Genomic DNA, 18,471 nt, shown 5'->3' with positions numbered 1-18,471 from the left:
TGTCACCAGTTGGGTCCATTGTCACCAGTTGGGTCCATTGTCACCAGTTGAGTTCATTGTCACAAGTTGGGGGTTTTCCCCGACTTGTACACGGGATGAGTTCCTTCAGATTCAGGCTTTGATAATGTGAATCCCTTGTGATTGCATCTTTAGTGAGTTTTTGTTCCCATTTATCGGTTTCTACCGGGAATCTATGATTACAAGTTATAAATTTTATTAGAGGGATATATGTTGTGGCTGGGTAAGAGGTATTTTTCAAAGGAGAACTAGGGTTTGATATACTTATATAGATTGGCGATGCAATATCATCTTTTTCTAAAGGCATTCTTGAAGAAACTTGTCCCTTTAAAGTGTCTTCGATACGGTTTTGAGCCTCTTAGTCGTAACTGTATAAGGATTATCAATCACGTTACATGACCATTAGTTTAGTATATTAGTTGTACATTTTAACCACTTATGTCTGTAAAGTTCTGATTCTCATACATTTTTTGGGCTGAGTCCCGTCCGGGATTCGAACCCACACTGCCCTGAGTGGGGCACCAAATCGCCAACACACAGGCAGCGAGCTAACCTACTGAGCCATTGAGGCCCCCACAAAAATGAAAGCCCGACAACTGGTAGTCTAGATCACGTAGTTTGTGTACCCCTCTGACATGGGTAAATGGACACGGCTCCCGTTGCATTGTGTATTCACACTTATGTCCTTGTACTTGTATCATAATGCACATAATTATAAACTGAGTGTGTGAGCTTCTGATTGCAAATTGCATTTTTATGCAAGAGGTTTTTTTCATTCTCTTATATACTTTTAAAGGAAGCGCCATTCTTCCAAATTCGCCATAAATCACGAAGTTTGCGTTACTGTTCCTGAATCCTTATTGCCATTTTCCAAAAAATGATTTTAAATGTTTCAAAATTTTCATATCCCCATAGTTCGCAGCCATGTTTGAGAATAGTTGTTACCAATACATCGAAGGCTAAACATACAGTCGAGTGAAAGTTTTTTTTAAATTTTTTTTTTATAGTAAGGAAAACAAGTAGTAGATGTAGAAGATGCAGGTTCCTTTGAAGCTCAATTCTCACGTAATTGTAATCGCTCACGACCTCAAGTTCATTTTCACCGCATACAAGTATGAACGTTTTACCTTTACAACGATCAACGGTGCGCTCCACCGTGGGATGAGGAGCAACCAGGTCTGGACCAGACAATCCAGTGGTTGCAGCATCTAAGTTATGTATAAAATACGTATTAATGATAATTTAAAGGGAACCTGATCCCATTGCTGTAAAAGGTTTTGCGAAAACATTTTTACACTGTTCACATTGGTGTTGAACGTAAGCTCTGATATCTGACTTACATTTGCCTTCAGTCTCATGGAACTCCTCTTAGCCGCCGGATCTTATCTCCTCTTAGCCGCCGGATCTTATCTCCTCTTAGCCGCCGGATCTTATCTCCTCTTAGCCGCCGGATCTCATCTCTTTGCCGCCGGATCTCCTCTCTTCGCCGCCGGATCTCCTCTCCTCTCTTCGCCGAGGGATCTCCGGGTTGGCAAACGGTGTGGACATCATCGACGACGACTGCGTCTGGTTAGCAACTGTGGCAGCCTGTGGTCCCTGGGGCGGCTGCACAAGCTTGGGGTCCCTGGGGCGGCTGCACAAGCTGGGGTCCCTTGGGCGGCTGCACAAGCTGGGGTCCCTGGGAAGCCTGTTGCATCAATCCTACCGATCAGAAAAAGAGGACAAGGCTGCTAATAGAAAATCATAATGATAATAATTTTGAATTGCATAGGAACGAAGCGGTAAACGACAATCGTGATAGTTCTGTGGAAGTATCCGTGTTTTATAGTGAGCCATTAGGAAACAGCCATATAATTTTCAAAGGGGGTGTGGGGGTGGATTTGATACCATCATTTTACTTTGTTTTGCAGTTAAAGTACTGTTTCAGTACAAAACTAAACACTGATACGTCAATACAAGAAAAGGGGCACCTAAAATATCATTTAAATAGGGGCTTGATTATGTGAAGGAGCATGTCCGAAAATAATCCCGAGATTGAGGACTTTCTCCTACTTCGATCACGTTAATGCCTCAAACTAATTTTCAAGTGATATATACGTGCCAAACTGACGGAGGTGTTCTAGTTGTACATGGTCATGACAAACCAAGTCGCTAAAACACGCCAATAAACGTGCAAAACTATGTGGTGTGTATATCTATCTGCGCATGCAACATCATATTTTTCGATTTTCGATGAACGACGTTCGACTCGGCAGGGCTGTCAGCGTGATTCCGACAACGATGTATTTGTCACACAATATAGTTTCACGAACACTTTCGAGGCGGAAGTTAATTCCGATTTTGAAACTTTACTTAATTTGGATTCAAATGAACTTCCAAACTTTGATGTTGGTAAATGTGAGTTGATTGATCTCGAAGAGTTTCCTCAGGTTCTAACACTGATCTGTACAAAGCAAGCCAAGCAATTGAATCTTACCTTCTTAATTTGCTACCTTGTAACACTCGCTCGCTATTAACTTCATCAGAAATACCTCAATGACGTGACGCTTCTAAATATAGGGTAGATTCAAGTTCAGCAAGGTTTGGCAAGCCAACATCTGATAATGACATTAAGAAGTGTGATTCAGCATACTTTTCGAATACTGAAAACAAGAGTATGTGGGCAGCTCGCTTGTGTCAAGGGTTGGTGAAGGAACGGCGTAAGAGGGGCAGAACAGAGGACATGGTATTGAACCCTGACATTGTGTCACTGGCTCAGGAGGAAAGGGAGTCATATGAAACATTGATGTATTTTATGACTGAGGTCAGAAATCAGAAGGGCGAGGAATATCGCGGAAACACTCTTTATGAAATTGACACATCCCTACACTATTATATCAGAAAGAACGGCACCCAACTGAATTTTTTTCGAATCTCCGATGTTTCAAGGATTAAGGTCCGTGCTAGATGCGAGAATGAAATATTTGGCAAGACAGGGAATCGGGATGGGGAAAAGGCAGGTTGAAGTGATCAGTGTGGTGTATTTAATTGGCCTCAATTTGTGCTCCGAGGGCTGGTGATGAGCACAGACATCTTAGAACGGGTCCGAATTCACAGTTCGAAATAACAGTTGGTGCTGATGGGTTGAAATGTCTAAAATACATGGAAGATGTGTTCAAAACAGAGATGGCTTAAAACATCGACAGCGTGAACGAAAATGCGTCAAAGTGGGCCAGAACTTGGAAGTCCAGAGAGGTGCCTTTTTCGCCTTTATGAAAAGTACATGTCACTCAGGTAAGTTATCAATGAATTTGACAGTAAAATTTAGTAGTAATGATATCAATGAAGTAACTTTCAAGAGTCTATTAGCAAACTGATTTAACTGTCTTGGAATTTTCAACTCAAGTGTTCATAACACGTCACCTGTTATTAGGACTTCAATTTAGTGACGCAATTTCCGGGGTAGAATAGGTCCTCGGTATACCCTGGCTGTCCAAAAGGCGACATAATAGGATTTGGGAGGTGGTCATGTAATGTGTTCTGATTGTTGGCGAGCCTTCGTAGATCGTTGCTCATGCCGTCAGTCACTGGCTGTTTGGTCCGGAACTGATCTATATTTTTCCCCCGTTTACATTTATTAATAACCCGCCGTGATATAACTGAAATATTGCTGAAAGTAGCATGACCAACCAATTATATTTGATCCCAATGGTGTACACGTGATTTAACTAAGTTGAAGCAATCCATAGCATCGATATTTAACTATAATAGGACCCTATGATACTATTGGGACGTCATTGAGTTTAATGACGTTAACAAAATGAAGTTCCCACCCCTGTGCGCGGGGCAATGTCATTACTCACTTTAACTCGATCGTGTTTAGCTGTTGAAAACACGTGTTCATATTAATTTGTTTTGTTTTTTGTCATTTTCAGACCTTAAGACGAAAAACGTCAAAATGCACCGCATTTTACTTGACCTTGAAATTTATGAGAAAATACATGGTATGCTGACATTCCGATTGGATTACATCCTTTAGGAGGGACTGTCGGACGACTCTGTAAAGTGACAGGCTTTAGTGGTGGCTATTCCAACCACTCGCTGAGGGCCACCACTGCAACGTGTCTGTATGAATCTGGCCTAGACGAACAGCTTATCGCTGAGGGGACAGGGCACATTGCAAGTCTCTGGCAATACGGAGCTACATGGTATGGTTTGATACATTTGCACTTGTTTGTAATACATGCTTGTCCGTAAAATACTACAGATATTATTAATATGCCCTCAATTTTATCGAACAGAAAGCTCAGTTGTGTGTGGGTCACTTTGAAAAAGAACAAACTTTCGTATGTGTGATATCTAAAACTTGAAAATGAAAAATCTAGTATTAAGTTTTAGAAGGGATGGTCGTTAATACAAGGAAAATGTTTTGGATGGGGCCAAATATGAATGAGTATCGTTCATTACACGGATTAAACAAACCAGACCATTTCCATAACCGAAAAGATTTATTTATTATTTAATTGTAGAGGACATCTGCGGCGACGGAAACGCGTATTGACAACACCATTCGGAGGGAATCCAGTAAACCTACATCCCCCCCAACTGTGTCGACAGTAATCAGATCTACGTCAACGGCATCAACTGCATCAACTTTGACCAGTACCAAAGAGACTGATGGCAGAGCTTCGAGGAATGGACGCGATTTTAATTTGGATCTAAGGGATGGCGTTGTTTTGTCTCTAACATTCTGAGAATAAACGTTGGGACAACAGTGATAATCTTGTTATATTTTGCTGAAGTTAGTGAAGATTGTAGGAGACATTTCCTGTATCTTCTCCAGAGAATGTATCGCATAAATTTGCAAAAAACATGCTGTACTAAATTTAGGGGAGGGGAACCTTTCAAGGAAAAGTAACAAGTGCATTTATAATGCGCCAGATTCCATTCATCAAGTGGATGCTCTTATTATTACCCCGGTCAATGGATCACTGAGCATTCTCAGCTCCCTGGGGAGTATACAACCCAAGCTGCCTGTGAGGCGCTAGAAGGTTAACAGCCATTACCATCTCATCCTACCAGGTACCCACTCAGTGCTGGGTGAACAGAGGCCCATTTCGAAGAAAGTCACTTGCCTAAGGAGACACCACGTGTGGTACATGTGCTTCAGTGTGGGGCAGGACCCATACTCAAGCTATTGGAGTGTTAGCAAAATGATCTACCCAACTGTCATTATAGTTCACGTAACTTTGTTTTAATAGACAAGAAGTCCCACCCCTGAAAATCAAATGGTTGCTCCCTCAACCCCAGCCTCGCCAACAAGCATGTGCCCGGGGACTATTAGGGTGTTCAGTCACAAGCCGCAGAGAGTTTGTACATTTATTTAGTCTCGTGAAGTTAAAGCTTTTGGTCAAATCACGAGCACCTTGAACAGTGGGGTTCTCAGTGAGATGGCGCCAAGCTTCTGCCCCATCGGATACTTATGCAACACCGTCCCCGCTGTCGGACGTGCAGAACTCGAGTTACAAGTATTGCTCTGTGGAAATAAACATCCTGTCTGAAACCATTGCACACACAATTTGTTACCAGTAATAGTATTTGAAAGTAATACTTCTTGAATCCTTTGTAGATGGGGACCGCCTCCATGGTCTAGTCGTAGAGCGTCCGCCCGGAGAGCGGAAAGTCCGGGGTTCGATCCCCGACCGCGTCATACCAAAAGACGTTAAACGATGGTACTTGTTGTACCGGCATTAAGGGGCTAAAACAAGGACTGGTCGGCTCGGAGTCAGTATACTGTGTCTGAGTGGGGTATTCATGTTAAACTGCGGCATGGTATCTCAGTGAGGTAGCACTATAAGTCGGCATCAGTCCGGACTAGTACAAGCAGCCAAACACGTACATGCACGTCGCTGTACAGGTGCAATAATCTTGGACGCGACGTTAAACCCCATTTCACCTCGCCTCACCTTTGTAGATGGTGCGGTAGAGCGTCCGCCCGGAGAGCGGAAGGTCCAGGGTTCGATCCCGGGCCGCGTCATACAAAAAGACGTTAAAAGATTGTACTTGTTGTTACCCTGTCTGGCGCTCGGCATTAAGGGGCTAAAACAAGGACTGGTCGGCTCGGAGTCAGTATACTGTGTCTGAGTGGGGTATTCATGTTAAACTGCGGCATTGTATCTCAGTGAGGTAGCACTATAAGTTGGCATCAGTCCGGACTAGTACAAGCAGCCAAACACACACACACGTACATGCACGTCGCTGTACAAGTGCAATAATCTTGGACGCGACGTTAAACCCAATTTCACCTCACCTTGTAGATGGTGCCATGTTTCAACGTCCATAATCCATAAGATGTTGCTGGAGAATTGAGCCAGTGTTGTCCGTCAGCTATGCTTGTTTGTGATTTTCATACCTGCCATGTTTGTCAACCTTAATGGAATGTGTTTCGGGTCTCAGATGAACCATTTTTACAGAGATAAACAACCCTCCTCAATAGAATTCTATGAAACTTGATCATTTGATATATATTTTTAATGTCATTTTTTTGTAGAATTTTTAACGGGTGGCCCAGTCGTCTAAGGCGCCGCGATTCGCTGTGCAGAGTTGCGTCCCTTGGGCACGCCAGAAACCTATGATTGTGGGTTCGAATCCCGGTTCGCCCCGATTATGTTTCTAGGTTTGTCAGCACCATACCCGTGCTCGTGGGTTTCACCGAAGTGGTAAACGTCTGAGACCTACATCACTTCGGGCTTTCCTCCCACATTAAGCTGACACGCCGCGATATAACTGGAATACTGTTAAATGCGGCGTTAAACCCAACTCACTCACTCACTACTAATAAACAGCAAACAAAACAAACTTCTACAACTGCTGCTGCTACCGCTGAAACTACTAATCTTGTTGCTGCTACTACTACACCTAATGCTGATACATGTACTACTACCACTACTGCTACTACTAATATTACTCTACTGCTACTACTGCTATTACTATTATTCTGCTCCACGTTGTAAGATTTTTATACCAAAACCGACACACCTATAAACACACTTAAAAAATAGAAACGCACAGGTAGATTTTTAGTAAATTTATTGTATATAATAAAGTCGATATATTTCATTTAATATGATAGATATAAATATGACATTTTGGGGCTCGATAGTCACATGTTGTCGTTGTGCACAGGCATTGAAAACTGTTCATTGTCACATAAGGCCACAAGGTTGCGCTGAACTCAGTATCTTGTGTGACCACCCCGGGCAGCAATCACGGCCCTGCATCTCCTTGGCATAAGTGGATAATTTATAAATTCAGTTCTGCGGAATTCTGCTTGTAACGCGTTGGCCAGTTGGGAGTGTCTGCGGCGTGTTTTGACGTTGACGTGCTGGTCGACCGAGATCATCCCAGAAGTGTTCGATTGAGTTGAGATCTGCAGATCTCGGCGGCCAGGGCAAAACGTTGATATTAATTATGTACATTGTAGGTAGTCTACCGTGACACGAACTGTGTGCGGTGGAGCGTTGTCCTGTTGAAACAGCTCCCTCTGGCGGTCAATGATTGGAAGAAGGTGAGGTTGAAAAATTTGATTCATTGAAAATAAATGTTGAAATAATTAAGTTTGCTTTAGATTCTACAAAACACAAGGAAAAGTTGGCATGATGTTTTGAAAAGATGTGTATTGGGACCAGTACTGTTTTAATCTTCTCCTTTCTGGCAGTGACAGAAAATCTCAGTCGGAGAATGAAGAATGGGATTGAACCCCAAGCCATCGCAATTCACTTTACAGAGTTGCGTCCCTTAGGCGTGCCAGAATCCAATGACCATTGGTACGAAGGCCTGGTTTGCCTCAGCTATAGTTTTAACCAAAGTCGTGGATTGTTGACAACATCCACCAGTGGACTTGTAGGTCTCGACTCGAATATGTACAGTCAGTCGCCATACACCTGGAATATTGTTGAGTGCGGAGTTAATTAAAAACAAAAGTCTGAACAAATGTTCAATATATAGTAGTTATTTGCGAAGATAATATCCTGTATTAATTTTCTTTTCATTTTGATCACAAAATGACATATTCAAGGGGAATAGAAATGAGACATTTTTTAACTGCTCCGTGACAATAAAAAGGACTTACATTCAACAGCTTCCAGTTTCTTTGTATCATATGTCTTTTATTAATTTGTTGTTTAACCTCGCACATTTTAGCAATATTTCAGCTATATGATGGCTGTTTATTACTGAACCTCGACAACATAATTATCTTGCGAATTATATTGCCTTCAAAGATATAGAGGTTATCAGTTTTTAGGGGGATGATAAATATCCTGTAACAGGAATACACTTTGTATTTTGTGAGCCTTGGCGAGCAAATTATAAAGTGTTAATTCTTAATACAGGATATTATTTTTTTTATCTATCGTGTCTATGAGACGTCACGTTTGTTTAGAGTCTGCCTGTACTGTCATAACTCTAAGAAGTGCAGTCAGATGTACACACAGCGACACAAAGAAACAAAAAGATAGCAATTCCAATTGTTTTTATTTGTAAGAAAAGGTTGTCTGCCGCTCATTGGTACAGATATGGAAACTGATCCCAATAGGTTGCTGGCATCGCTAAATTGTTTTGCAATTTATATCTACAAAGTTGTCAAGTCCAATCTTGTAAAAATGCTTTAGCTTCGTCACAGTTAGACGCTGATTTTCAGTTGATTAGACAATTATTTTGATAATGATAGCAATTATCCCAGTAGTTTATCTAGATTCCCGATGGTTAATGCTGAGTCGATGGCCGAGTGACAAGTCCCAGGTGGTCCCACAAATGTTCTATCTGGCCAAGGAAGAAGGTTCACGGTAATGCGGGCTGTATTAGGCGTGGCGTAATCTTGCTGGAATAACGTTTGCGGGTGACGTGGAAGAAAAGTCAGTACCACATGGTGTTAACACTTCATTGATGTAGCGTGCAGCGGTAAGATTCGTATCAGATCCGTATTCATGTCTCCACTAATTCCACCTTCTCGAACAGCCCATTACCCCAGCAGCAGGAGCCTGAGTTGCCTCCCTATCCAACATTCCCATTGGCCTTTCTCGCTGTTCCAATGTAAATCGAGGCATGGTCCGTTTGTGGCAACTGAATGCGCAAATGCCAAAACCCGTCATTTTCACACCCGTTTTATATCAGATTTGCATCCGGGTATTTTTCTAAGGGTTATGCCTTTTTTCGAGCAATAAGAGCATTTTTACACCCAGCATGTTCATTTTGCGCACGTCAGTGATAGGAATGAATAAGCTATATTAAAAGGTATTTTGACATTAGGTGACGTTTCTTGTCATGGAGTTTAGTATTTATTTCGAAGGGACGTTATGGAATGCATGCATGATTTGACGAAGGTCATTGTTGATATTGTGTACATACTTTCATATTAAGGACCCATAATCATGGCATAACGTTGCAGATAATATTTATTCCAAATCCTCGCTGGTAATCATACACACCCCGTCCCCATTTCAGATCAAGTGTTTGTCTCTCTTGAATTATATTTTTCTGAAGCTCGGGAAAGGTAAACATTATTCAACTCGGGATATGAAATGAGAAGGCCCGTTTAATATCCTATAATTATGAATCCTTATATGGGCTATGTTGTGTGCAGAATTGGCATTAACAAATAAATGAGATGGACTTGAGATACGGCAAGTGGAAACAAGAAATCAGAATGTGTAGGGTTCGATTTTGAGTGTAGAGTGTACGTTGGAATCCCACAACCGTTGCTCTAAATACTTAAAACACCATAAGAAATATTTACGATTGTTCTTTTCACAATGAAAATGTCAGTGAAACAACTGAATTATCTTATGAAGAAAACAAACACATTTTAGTTGCAGAACGTGTATTGTATGCACAGATTAGAATTTTCCAAGCGGCTTCATCTCGGTAATCTGTAACACATTAGGTCAGTGGAGTCACACTGTACCACATGGCATGATCTCCTGCTGAACTTTACTGAGAGTATCTGGGGCATCCAGCTGCAAAATGTGTTCACTTCCTGGTTTCGAAGCAATTGTGTGGATGATAGAATCATCCAGAACTTCTGATATGGCCACGACAAATACTTCCGCTTTTGCAGAAAGTTGATCAATTATAGCAGCTATAACCACCTTATCTTCATCAGTAGCGTAGCCGTCAGTAAACATGAAGATCATATTGTCAGCGTCTGGTCGGTCGCCATTATCCGCTGTGAAAACGTCAGTGACGGCCAGTTTGATGGCGTCACCAATGTTTGTCGAAGCGCCTATTCCGTATACCTCCTTCTCCATTGCGGCAAGGACCGCCGCTTTGTCGTCAGCATAAGCATTCAGTGGGAATACCACTCTAGCGCTTACAGAAAACTCCATAAATGCAACATTGTTAGTGTTGAGGCTTATGTTAGAAGAACGAAGCATCTCTCGTTGAAATGTTTTCATTTGCCAAAATCTGGTCGTGCCGATAGAGATTGACTCATCTACCATGATGAGGATGTCCAGTTTTCGTCCATTGCAAGCTGGAACATAAGATGTGTAATAGTTCGACATCTTTCCATATTCATCAATACTCCTTACTGGACTTTTCCCTTGTGACTCTATCATCGATTTTATTCATCTAGTTATTTAGCGTACTCAATTAAAGGGCTTTACAACTGAAACGAAACATTCAGCAAACCTCCACGAACGTGTACACTCATACTATGTAAGTCGAACACTGGCTTTTGAAAATGTATCCTTCATGGCATTGGTTATTTCCTTCTGTAAACAGAGAGACTTTCATTAATATTTAAGGGCGAAAACTACTTACAAAAGCAGAATCCTGCTAAATTGGTTTGCGTGCTCAGCTCGTATATCTCTCTTCCACCACACATCGTCGTCCGGATGGTATACGGGTTACTACAGGTCACGTTTGGGAACCGAATACACACGGTAGATGTGTCACCATCTTTACCTAAAAATTAAGACAAATTGTGTCGTTCTTTAACTGCTACTTCATAATAACTGGCCTTATTACATTTCTAGGTTTGTCAACACATTTGACAATACATAATTCTATCATTAAGTGAGTGGAGTTAATGTGCTGATTATTTGCTAAAAATATTAAGTTAATTAAACTGCTAAAAGATACAGTTTGTGTAAACTAAGTTAACAACAAAACATTAATTCCTGACTAAGGTCTGTAATTAAATAGGATATTATATAGAAAAAGGTTAATTTAAAATTTAGAGATTAAATATTCGGTAAAAAAGAAATGCCGTTTCTCACTTGTTCTATAAATGGGTTTTCTTGTTCCACACATTTTCCAGCTGCCAGGATCCTCACTGAGTAATTCCCACCCAGCAGGTGCTCCATACCAGCCCGGGGCCAATGAGCTGTCATTATGTAAGACGGGGTTTCCTGGGTAACTAGGGGCTCGTGTTGCTATATTATCAAGCTCGGTGAAGTTTCTACAAGGATGGTTATCTGAAAACATGGCTAACATCACCATCAAGAACTACTGGTGTCAACTTCTGTGACGTTTCCACATGGGTTTGTTCATAGATACATTATTGTAAGATACATAAACGAACTGAGAACTATAACGGTTCAAGTCTTCCCCATTCTCCAAGGCAATCGCTTGACACCACTCTTTAATAAATATTTGTAAATGCATTGCTTATTGTGGTACAACACTGTGGAGCCAGGAAGTAAGCACTAAGTAAAGTCATGACATCTTTTGATAAAATGCCCTGAGGTGCTATTGGATTCTTTGCAGGAAGTGTTTCCTCTCCAACCATTTAAAATATAACGATGAACGTTTACGTGTCAGTATGTGCCATCTGAAATCTAAGTATCTCTACTCGTCCATCCTTGAACGTACCGTCACAGTTGTCCCCATAGTATCCGGGGGCACAGGAACAGATGTAATTAGTTCCTGTCGCCTTATTGCAAGTGGCCCCATTTGCGCAAGGATTCGAAAGGCATGGGTCATCCGTGTCTGCAAAAGGAAACAGCTTGAAGCTTAAAGAATGTCATTCAATTACAGCAACTATTCGACGAATGTGTCGACGCAGGACCTCTTTTAAATTTATGTCTGTACCTAACCTTTATGAAAAGAGGGGGCACGGGTGGCCAAGTCGTCTAAGGCGCCGCGATTCGCTGTTCAGAGTTGCGTCCCTTGGGCACGCCAGAAACCTATGATTGTGGGTTCGAATCCGGGTTCGCCCTGGTTATGTTTCTTGGTTTGTCAGCATTATACCCGTGCTCGTGGGTTTAATCGAAGTGGTAAACGTCTGAGTGAGTGAGTATGGTTTCAGCAATATTCCAGCAATATCACGCCAGGGGACACCAGAAATGGGCTTCACACATTGTACCCATGTCGGGAATCGAACCCGGGTCTTCCACGTGACTAAGGAACGCCTTAACCACTAGGCTACCCGACTGCCCCGTCAAGCGTCTGAGACCTGCATCACTTCGGGCTTTCCTCCCACATTAAGCTGACACGCCGTGATATAACTGGAATACTGTTAAAAGCGGTGTTAAACCCAACTCACTCACTCACATTCACGAAAAGAACAGCGGCAAGACACGTTTCTGTAATCATGAAATATCTCTGCTAAAAGCAGGGTTTATTGTACGATTCCGGATATATCCTAAGCATCTTTATGTTTCTAGGTTTGTCAGCACCATACCCGTGCTCATGGGTTTCACTCATAAGCATCTGTTTGTGAATACAATAAAATAGTTATGATAGTCCATGTGTTCGCAAAAAGTTATGCTGATCTCGCCCGTCACGAACAAATACACATCAAGACACACATGGCAGTAAGTTCATCATCAAATACGATTCTTTGTGCTTCCCTTACAGATATTGACAGATAATAGACAATAACCTACATTCTTATCATGACAATTTTTCTTCCAATTATTGTGTCTCCATCATGGTCGTTCTGTTCTCTCTTTTGATTGTTTATCATCAATACAATGACAAAAATACAGTTCATATGATGAACGTAAACGTATAAACAAAAACAAAACTTACGAAAACAGAATTCATCACTGAAATTTGTCTTACCCATAGTGTCTATGCCGTATCTTGAAATAGTATTGATTTCCAATCATCGTATTTCCACCTTGATCTTATCTGCATTATTGTTTACTGTTCACACATATACAAAACATAAGCAAGGAAGCAAGGAATATAAAAGCACTTACGAAAGCAGAATCCTGCCAAACTGGTTTGCGTACTCAACTCGTATATCTCTCTTTCTCCACACATCGTCGTCCGGATGGTATACGGGTTGTAGCATACCGCGTTTGGAAACCGTATGCACACGGTAGAGGCGTCACCAGATTTACCTTGAAACAAAACATAGTTGTGGTCAACAATGGTTCCTTTTAGAAGCAGGGAATAATAGCATTTTTTAGGTAAACAATACAGAAATGTACTGGAATACATCTTACTCGATCTATAAATAGGCTTTCTTGTTCCACACTTGGCCGAGTTGCCAGGATCCTGACTGAGTAATTCCCATCCAGCAGGTGCTCCATACCAACCGGGTGCTAGTGTGCTGTCGTCATGTACTACGGGGTTTCCTGGGTAACTAGGGGCTCGTGTTGCTATGTTGTCAAGCTCTATGAAGTATCCACATGGATCTATCTCTAAAAGATCAATCAATCAATCAAATCAATCAAATCAAATCAGATGGTGTACGCAATGAAATAGCAATGTGACTGAAAGCCAGTTTTGATTACTTGGCTCGTGATGAAATAAAACGTATGCTGACTTCAACAAATATTCTCACGTTTTATGTTGAACATGTATTTTGTCCCTTTCCTTAATAATGTATTGATGTGTATATATATTTGGTGTGCCAGCTGTGTAAGAACCGGATGTTAGGTCTTAAAATACTTCATCATCATGATGTCCCAAATATTGCAGGATCAAAAGCCTACTGGCATAAGGTTCAAATTTTGAAGTGGGGATTTTTTACTGGGCCATTGAAGATAACAGACTAAATGTTGTGTGTTGTTGTAAATGTTCATGCTATCTGAAACGTTAGTTCCATCATTGTTATGTCTGCCTTCCTACTCATGCACATACCTTCACAAGTCTTTCCATAATATCCAGACGCACAAGAGCAGATGTGATTGGATCCGGCCGTCTTAATGCAAGTGGCTCCATTCAAGCAAGGATTCGAAAGACATGGATCATCAGTGTCTGCAACAGCACAGAAGAATGGGGTGTTTCGACGGGTCTTTAGAGATTTATGAATATCATTTACCTAACAAATGTTATATTTGGTACAACACTTTCTTGGTAAAGTACAGATTCCCGGAGTTGAGTCCCGTCCGGGATTCGAACCCACAACGCCAGAGTGAGGCACCTCATCGCCAGCACACAAAGTCAGCGATCTAAATCACTCAGCTAACGAGGCTTCCACAGAAATGAAAGTCCGACTGGTAGTCTAAATTTTCACGGCTCCCATGGCCGAAAGCTATGAACACACAATGCCATTCAGAAAGTGGTCAAATGTGACAAATGTTATATTTGTGATAAAACTTTGTTTATAAAGTGGGGGCACGGGTGGCCCAGTCGTCTAAGGCGCGCGATTTGCTGTGCAGAATTGCGTCCCTTGGGCACACCAGAAACCTATGATTATGGGTTCGAATTCCGGTTCGCCCCGATTATGTTTCTAGGTTTGTCAGCACCATACCCGTGCTCGTGGGTTTCACCGAAGTGGTAAACGTCTGAGACCTGCATCACTTCGGGCTTTCCTCCCACATTAAGCTGACACGCCGCGATATAACTGGAATACTGTTAAAAGCGGCGTTAAACCCAACTCACTCACTCACTCTTTATAAAGTACAGATTCTCGCACTTTTTTTAGTTGAGTTCCGTCCGGGATTCTCATCCCAGACAGAAAGTACACAGTACATATTATATTTGTGTCAAGGAAGATTGCGGTTGCATGTAATGGCATTCCCTGTTAATTGTGTGGAGAGTGTGGATTAGAGACTCTAACATTTGTCAAGTGTACATCAACACGCATACTCCAGCAACTGTGAATTAAGAACTAAAGTTGTGAACACGCAATGCCATTTAGAAAGTGGTCAAATGCAGTAAATAGTTTGTCAGGGATAACAAAAAAAATGGTCAAAATACTCCAATGAATAATTCCATGTTTTGAATAATCATTTATATCCCAGCATCGTATTTTTACCTTGATATATGCTTTATTGTTTGCTACCAACACCTATACAGAATCGTATAGGGCTGTGTTAGTAATGTAAAAACACTTACGAAAACAGAATCCTGCCAAACTGGTTTCCGTTCTCAGCTCGTATATTTCTCTTCCACCGCACATCGTCGTCCGAATTGTGTACGGTTTGTAGCAGGCCGCGTTTGGGAACCTAATGCACACGGTAGAAGCGTCACCAGATTTACCTTGAAACCAAACATTGTTGTGATCATTAATGATTCATATAAGAAGTATGGACTAATATATCAAATAAACACACAATGCCATTAAAAAAGTGATCAAATGTAACAAATGTTATATTTGGGATAACACTTTCTGAGTAACGTACAGATTCTCGTACTTTTTTGGGTTGAGTCCCGTACAGGACTCGAACCCACGCCGCCAGTGTGAGGCACCTAATCGCCAGCACACAAAGTATGCGATCTAAACCACTCAGCTACCGAGCCTACACAAAAATGGAAGTCAGATAACTGGTAGTCTAGATCATGTACTTTGTGTACCCCTCTGACATGTGTAAATTGGCACGGCTCCAAAGGCCGAAAGCTATAAACACACAATGCTATTTAGAAAGTGGTTAAATTAACAAATGTTATATATGAGATAACACTTTCTGAGTGACTCAACCCCAATTAGTACCAGAATCTGTACTTTACTCATAAAGTTTTATTCTAAATATAACATTTAGTGGTGTGAACAGCATGAACAGTGTTCACATTCTTCTTTGTCATGGGCGTTCACTGTTTCAAGTTTTGATCCTTTTGAAATATATATCCGTTGCCTTATAGTGTCTCACGTTTTAACCTCCCAATATCGTTTGTTTTGTTATATGCTACATTTAATTGGCGTGAAGTAATGTGAGAGCATTGTGCGGAAATTGGTGCAGCATGTTTAATGATTTATTCAGTATCATATGTTCTCCAATCAATGCTGCAGATTTCCGAAAATCAATATACAAGTGACATAGTTTTGAAAAAAGAAGCAATCATAAAGGTGTTGTTACAGAGGGAACAATTAATTTTGAAACGTCAACGACAGGGAATGTTCGGTCTCAAATATCCTCATAAACATATCCGATCACTGAAAATGACACCCGATGTTCGCGAAAACGTACGCATGTCCTGCTGTACAGGTAGAACCGGCAGCTCACACGCTGGGTGAGCTGTGTAAACTCAGTTTAAAGGTCATAGCATCATGTTGACAAGCGAAATGTTGACAAGTCAAATTAATAAATTTCACCAAATGTCTCCCATGACATTTCTACTTAGCCGGCTCTTGATTGTCAAATCAGTTAAAAACTAAGTGTGTTTACAGGAAATGTGAATATATATACATGCACTTAAGAACTCAAATAATTGAGACGTGCAGACGCCATCAATCGAACTGAAGTTATTAAGTGACGAGAGTATGTAAGTGAGTGATTTCTGTTTTACATCACACTCCTCGCTAAATATAGGAGAGTGGCTCAGGAAAATAGTGGTTTTATGGCATGATTTACGTTCCTTGACGTTGGGAACGTATCTGGTATCTGATAACATGCTACTGTACTGAACTAGTTAACGAAAATTTCATTGAAGGACCACATCCATTTATAAACAAATATATAAATCTTCAATTCAATTGGAATATGAACAAATGAATGATATGTAATTTGACAATTGTTGATTCGGGAATTAAATGAAAGGTAAACCTTAGCTTTTTCCAAAATCATAAAAATACAGAAAAGTACTGGACTTCATCTTACTCGTTCTATAAATGGGTTTTCTGGTTCCACATGTCGTGGTGTTGCCGGGATCCTGATTGAGCAGTTCCCACCCAGCAGGTGCTCCATACCAGCCGGGGGCCAGTTTGCTGTCGTCACGGACTAAGGTGTTCCCTGGGTAACCAGGGGCTCGTGTTGATATGTCGTCAAGCTCTGTGAAGTTTCCACACGGATCCATCTCTGGAAGCAAAATTGTACACAAATGTGATATCAATCAACAACGGGATGGAACTTCTGCACATCAGGAAATAGTAATTTAGTAACTGAAAACCAGCTTTTTATGACTTTACTTTGGCTTCATGGTCAAAAGCACCTGGTGTGATTGCTTTAAAATTGATGAGGTCTGGAACGAGCTCTTGTCAAAGTTTTTTTATAACTTTCCAAAACTAAACTTTCCCTTTATATCGAGCAGTATTCGAGCAGCTCCAGCCTTTGGTGTCTACATTTCTCAACTTTGATGTAAAACCGAGCATATGCCTCTGATCACGAACTTTATAAAGATCGTCATACGAGAAGTTTGCAACATTCAAGGATTCAAGGACAAAACTGATGTCTGATATTTTTTTCAGGTAAATATTGACTTGCCTTTGCATGTGATTGTGACGAATGCCAGTGGTGAGAGAGGATACTCTGGCCTTTTCGAGAACACCTGATATCATCACTTTTTGATAGTGATTCATTAACACGTGCTCATGCTATGGTGTGAATCATACAATCGACTCTGCTTTTGGCACAGATTTCTTAAAAGGTTTGTGTGGTTTTTATTTCTAGTCATGCACATACCGTCACAGTTGTCCCCATAATATCCAGCGGGACAGGAGCAGATGTGATTGGTTCCTGTTGTCTTAGTACAAGTGGCTCCGTTCGGGCAAGGATTGGAAAGACATGGATCATCCGTGTCTGAAATTATACAGAAGAGTGTTTTCAGATTTAAGATAACCATTCATCTACATGTTACATGTCCCTTTTTTTGTCAACATTACATTAGTCAAAAGTACATCAAAAACACATACTTCAGCAATTCTTATCACTGGAAAGGGTAATCAAATAACCCATCGTTACCCATGCAGTATCGTGAATAGATATTCATTTCTAAACATCATGTTTCCGTCATGATCACATCTACATCATAGTTCACAATGAAAAAATATCAAGAACATAATTTTGGTTATTATTCGGTTATAATACGAATATAAAAGCACTTACGAAAGCAGAATCCTGACAAACTGATTTGCGTTCTCAGCTCGTATATCTCTCTTCCACTACACATCGTCGACCTAATTGTGTACGGTTTGTAGCAGGCCGCGTTTGGGAACCTAATGCACACGGTAGAAGCATCACCAGATTTACCTTGAAAAAGCCAAACATAGTTCTGTTCAATAATGTTTCCTATAGGAAGTATGGACTAATATATCTAATGTCTGAATGTAAAATATCCATAGTCTAAACTGTTAAATAA

The 18,471-nt window shown here is 41.0% G+C and overlaps 1 protein-coding gene and 1 long non-coding RNA gene across 9 annotated transcripts in view; one reads left to right on the top strand and one right to left on the bottom strand.

The window, feature by feature from the left end:
* Positions 1–47: 47 nt before the first annotated feature.
* LOC124149809 lies at positions 48–4,761 on the top strand. 2 transcript variants are annotated; one of them, XR_007218693.1, is made up of 3 exons: positions 48–3,291; positions 3,933–4,205; positions 4,527–4,761. It is a non-coding gene; the product is annotated as an uncharacterized LOC124149809 (long non-coding RNA). The 2 variants fall into 2 exon arrangements; XR_007218694.1 differs by having other exon boundaries at positions 975–3,291; positions 4,037–4,205.
* A 5,099-nt stretch (positions 4,762–9,860) lies between these two features.
* The window catches only part of LOC124149777 (neurogenic locus notch homolog protein 1-like), a 54,285-nt gene continuing 45,674 nt past the window's right edge, over positions 9,861–18,471 (bottom strand). For 4 of the 7 annotated variants that reach the window (XM_048385560.1, XM_048385561.1, XM_048385562.1 and 1 more), the window contains 11 exons: positions 18,219–18,362; positions 17,796–17,912; positions 16,995–17,192; positions 15,295–15,438; positions 14,095–14,211; positions 13,455–13,652; positions 13,206–13,349; positions 11,872–11,988; positions 11,277–11,474; positions 10,819–10,962; positions 9,861–10,528 (listed from right to left, as the gene is read on the bottom strand). In XM_048385560.1, the coding sequence (XP_048241517.1) occupies positions 9,951–10,528; positions 10,819–10,962; positions 11,277–11,474; positions 11,872–11,988; positions 13,206–13,349; positions 13,455–13,652; positions 14,095–14,211; positions 15,295–15,438; positions 16,995–17,192; positions 17,796–17,912; positions 18,219–18,362 (2,099 nt within the window). In that variant the 3' untranslated portion in view covers positions 9,861–9,950. The remainder of the gene's footprint in view (positions 10,529–10,818; positions 10,963–11,276; positions 11,475–11,871; positions 11,989–13,205; positions 13,350–13,454; positions 13,653–14,094; positions 14,212–15,294; positions 15,439–16,994; positions 17,193–17,795; positions 17,913–18,218; positions 18,363–18,471) is intronic. The other 3 variants (XM_048385564.1, XM_048385565.1, XM_048385563.1) reach the window with 2 other exon arrangements.

Source organism: Haliotis rufescens, unplaced genomic scaffold, assembly GCF_023055435.1.
Source record: "Haliotis rufescens isolate VD_foot unplaced genomic scaffold, xgHalRufe1.0.p SCAF_6, whole genome shotgun sequence".
In the NCBI taxonomy this organism is placed as follows: Eukaryota; Metazoa; Mollusca; class Gastropoda; order Lepetellida; family Haliotidae; genus Haliotis; species Haliotis rufescens.
Note: the sequence above shows the minus strand (reverse complement) of the source record. Positions and strands in the feature narration are given on the sequence as shown.